A 3,804-nucleotide genomic window follows, 5' to 3' on the forward strand; every position below is an offset into this window, starting at 1 on the left:
AGACCATTGAGAGTAGCCATATCATACTAGACCACTATCCCGCTAGACTAAGTCAGTATACCTTGCATGATGCAGCACGCTACCTAGCACTTTTAAATTCAGTTGATAGTTAAGTATGTCGTTGAACGGAACATTTTGTGTACAACATACACACCTCATACTCTGATCGAACGGACACACAGTGCTGGCCAACTAAGTTGGACGGTGCAGGTGCTGCATCGGACACACGTCAGACAAGAATCATCGTAGCAGAACTCGCTGTTGAAACACTTTTACAGACTAAGAAAGACCAAGCGGCCAATAATGGAGGAATGAGCACGGCATATACCTTTAGCTGGGTTCCATGGACCCATACTAATCAATTAGTTAATCAACCAATTAACAAATTAGCTGTCGTTGCGCGTCACATAAAACAACTTGGGATTTCTTGTCAGCCAAACTAGTTTATGCTCCCATGAGAGGGACATTCATATTTGTTATATGTTCAACAACTAGTGCATAACCGGGGTGACAGCTTGCCCAGAAAAAATAGCCATTTCATCCTTTCATCCCCCGAAACCCAAACTCAGAAGCAACCAAGACAGAGATCCAACATCTAAACCGAGGCGACCTTTGTTGCTACATATTCCTCTGCATCACGACCTTGTACTTACTTGACTTCACCCTGTACCTCCACAGTCATCTCATCATATAGCTATTTGCCACTTCGTTGTCTTTCCACTTCGTTGTCTTTCTAGACCCATCAGATCAAGAACACACAGCATGTGCGGAAAGATGGATGAGGTTCACCTCCACATGGAACACAAGGTATGATTTTCTTCAAGCTGGCTGCTGGCGATCGATCTACCTTTGTTTTGTCAAACTTAAAATGTTAATTTTGGAAGTATAGATATTTCTCTGAAAGGAAAATTAACGCCGATAAGTACACTAATTTAGGGCCTGCCCGGTGGAGAATTTGGAGGAGTTCGCGCCTCAATGTCCAAACCGCCAACGTCTAGCACTTCTAGGCCAAACAGCATGGTTGTCAAGGTAACAGGATTAATTTCTCCGCTTACAATCAACAAAGCTGTTTTTTGAACGCATGAATAATTCATAGAAATGTTTTGGCCCCCAATTTGCAGAAAGTGTGCCCGCGGGAGTACATCCCGCCGCACATCGTAGCGGAGGCGATCTCGACGCTGCATGGTCTCGACCTGCGGTGGTCGGGGCCAATCACGCCGAGCGAGCGGCTCTACGTGGAGCAGTACGTGATGGCCAAGTACCCGCAGTACTCTCACGGCCTCATCGAGGAGGAAAGCTGTGACAAGGACGACCTCTACTCCACCTACTATAGCACCGGTAGCATGTCTGCCTCGCCGGAGGGCGGATCTGGCGAGCGGCGGAGGCCGTCGCCGACGGGGTCGCCATCGTCGGCGAGGCCCGACATCGACATGGTCAGGCTGGAGCCGTCGCGTCTGCTGGACATCCTCACTAAGAAGTCTTCCTTCACGGGGAGCTTCATCTCCATACCGGAGATCCAGGCCAGGAACAGGGTGCTCCGGCACTGCGGGCTCACCGACGATGAGTACCTCGTGCTCTTCGCCGCCACGCCCAAGGACGCCATGATGCTGGTAGGTTCAGTAGCAACTTCCTTTTTTTATATATAAGTAAAGGGGTTTCCCTCCGCCCATTTTTATCAGAAACGATGCAGGAAAACAAACTGCCTCGGTGCTTAGGCAGAGCCAAACTAGCTGAGCTAGTAACAACTTTCATCTATAGATAAATTAATAGAGGTCCTTGAACTACTGCTCTCTAAACTTTCATTGATTTATCACAGTTACGTTTCTGACCGAGTTTCTTTTTCCTATCTAAAGGAGGTTTGAGACCCCCGGCCTATACATCATATTTTTTAGGCTTATCCTGTGATTTATTCAAACGATTACATAATAGATGTTGACACACAAATCCAAAAGACACACCAGATGCACATACGGCCACTAGGAGCATCTTCTGAAAAGATGCCAATCGATGTAGGGCTGTATATAAATCAGCAACCCTAGAAAAAATGCAAGCCAAAGGGCCATTTTTTGACTGCTTAAAAAATAAACCACTTCCTATCCAGTTTTTACCATAAGCCGCCTTTCTTATACATTTGGGTTTCTAAACTAGTTATGAGATAACTAATTCAGAAGTCTCAACTATTTTGGATGGTATGCAGTGGCCGGGGGCTCCATTCCTCCTTTTTTTTCAAAAGAAAAAAAAAACTATTTTGCATGGTGGCTTGTTTTTCTAAAGTTGAGAAGAGGCAACTTATTTTTTAAACCGCCCAAAAGTACTTTCCATGCATCTATCTTCACTCGCAGTGTGTCTTTTTTTTCTTCTTCTTTTGACGATGGACTTGCAATGTGTCTTACACCCATAGTAAAGCCTAGTAAGTATTTAGTGTCTTCATTTCAATAAATAAATCACGCGCATTTAAGATCTAACTTTACCAAGAATTTACCCTATAAAATAAGATTTAGATTCATTTGTGACAAATATTATACCTTTGAATGGTCGATTTTTTATTCAAAGTAAGTTCTCAATTGTGTAATTTCAGTTTACGTAACTTATTTGTTATTGATTAAACTGATGGTCAAAGTTACATTTCAAAATAGAGTATATTTTATAATGTATGTATACATATTTTGGAATGTAAAGTCATCTATTTTGCTTCGTATATTGTTTTTAATAAAAAAATTAAAAAAACTTATATTTAGGACCGGAGGGAGTGGAATGGAAGGAGTATATAACTGCGTGATCCACCTTAAACTTTGTACGCAGATAGGCGAGAGCTACCCGTTCTTCCGGAGCAATTACTACATGTCAATCCTAGCCGACGACCGTGACTGCATCCACGCATTTGCGGCGTACAAGGAGGCCAAGGTGATCGCGGCGCCGGAGTCGTGGCTGGACCTCCGCATCAAGGGCTCGCAGCTCAGCCAGTACTTCCGCCGCAAGTCAAAACTCACGCATAAGGGCCTCTTCGCCTACCCAGCCGTCTCCGCCGCAGCCCCTGCCACCGACGGGATCGCGCCGCCGCCGCCGCCGCCGCGCTACTCCATGCACTGGGTCTCCGAGGCGCACCGCAACGGGTGGCACGTGCTCCTGGACGCCACCGCGCTGGTCGTCGGCGAGGACCGGCTACCGCTGTCGCTGCACCGGCCGGACCTCGTGATGTGCACGCTCGACGACACGCACTCGCAGCAGCCGTCCGCCAAGGTGACATGCCTGCTCGTCAGGAGGAGGTCCTTCGACACCTCCGCCATGCCGCAGCCGCAGCCGCAGCAGAAACAGTGAACGGAGTGGTGATTCGCTCTCGCCCTTGCTAACACAAACTACTGCTGTCGCTGTCTCATCGTGCGTGGTGTGCTTGCATGTCCCGCAAATAAAGCTGCATGGATCTGCTTGTCTATGAGTAAGGTGTTTGTGCGTATGTTTGAGCATGAATTGTTTCGGACTTCTCGGAGGACGGAACACATGTACATCTAAATTGGTTATATGTTAATATTGTTTATATCTTTACCAAATAATAAAATAGATATCGCTTTTATCAAAAAACCAGTCGCGGCCGTTTTGCAAAAAAGCCCTTACTGTTTTCTGTATTCAACCCGCAGTCCATTGTGAAGTTAAGGTGTTTGTGCGTATGTTTGAGCATGAATTGTTTCGGAGTTCTCGAAAGACGTAACACATGTACATCTAAATTCGTTATGTTAATTGTTTATATATATAAGAAAAAAGGTGTGTGTAAGGCACATCTAGATGTGACATCGTTATTGCACATCT

At 45.7% G+C, this 3,804-nt stretch overlaps 1 protein-coding gene across 1 annotated transcript; it reads left to right on the plus strand.

The window, feature by feature from the left end:
- The first annotated feature begins 486 nt into the window (after positions 1 to 486).
- Positions 487 to 3,575, plus strand: LOC123439596. Its single transcript, XM_045116289.1, has 4 exons — positions 487 to 807; positions 937 to 1,029; positions 1,122 to 1,610; positions 2,803 to 3,575. The coding sequence occupies exons 1-4, from the start codon at positions 763 to 765 to the stop codon at positions 3,316 to 3,318; spliced, it is 1,143 nt and encodes a 380-aa protein (XP_044972224.1). The 5' UTR covers positions 487 to 762; the 3' UTR covers positions 3,319 to 3,575.
- Positions 3,576 to 3,804: the final 229 nt, after the last annotated feature.

Source organism: Hordeum vulgare, chromosome 3H (assembly GCF_904849725.1).
Source record: "Hordeum vulgare subsp. vulgare chromosome 3H, MorexV3_pseudomolecules_assembly, whole genome shotgun sequence".
Lineage (NCBI taxonomy): Eukaryota > Viridiplantae > Streptophyta > Magnoliopsida > Poales > Poaceae > Hordeum > Hordeum vulgare.

What these genes read in the sequence shown, in the direction of transcription:
- LOC123439596 (XM_045116289.1), top strand. Translation starts at nt 763, where the DNA reads ATGTGCGGAAAGATGGATGAGGTTCACCTCCACATGGAACACAAG. An exon ending in ACCTCCACATGGAACACAAG is followed by an intron (nt 808 to 936) that starts GTATGATTTTCT and finishes ACACTAATTTAG; the next exon opens with GGCCTGCCCGGTGGAGAATT. An exon ending in CCAAGGACGCCATGATGCTG is followed by an intron (nt 1,611 to 2,802) that starts GTAGGTTCAGTA and finishes CTTTGTACGCAG; the next exon opens with ATAGGCGAGAGCTACCCGTT.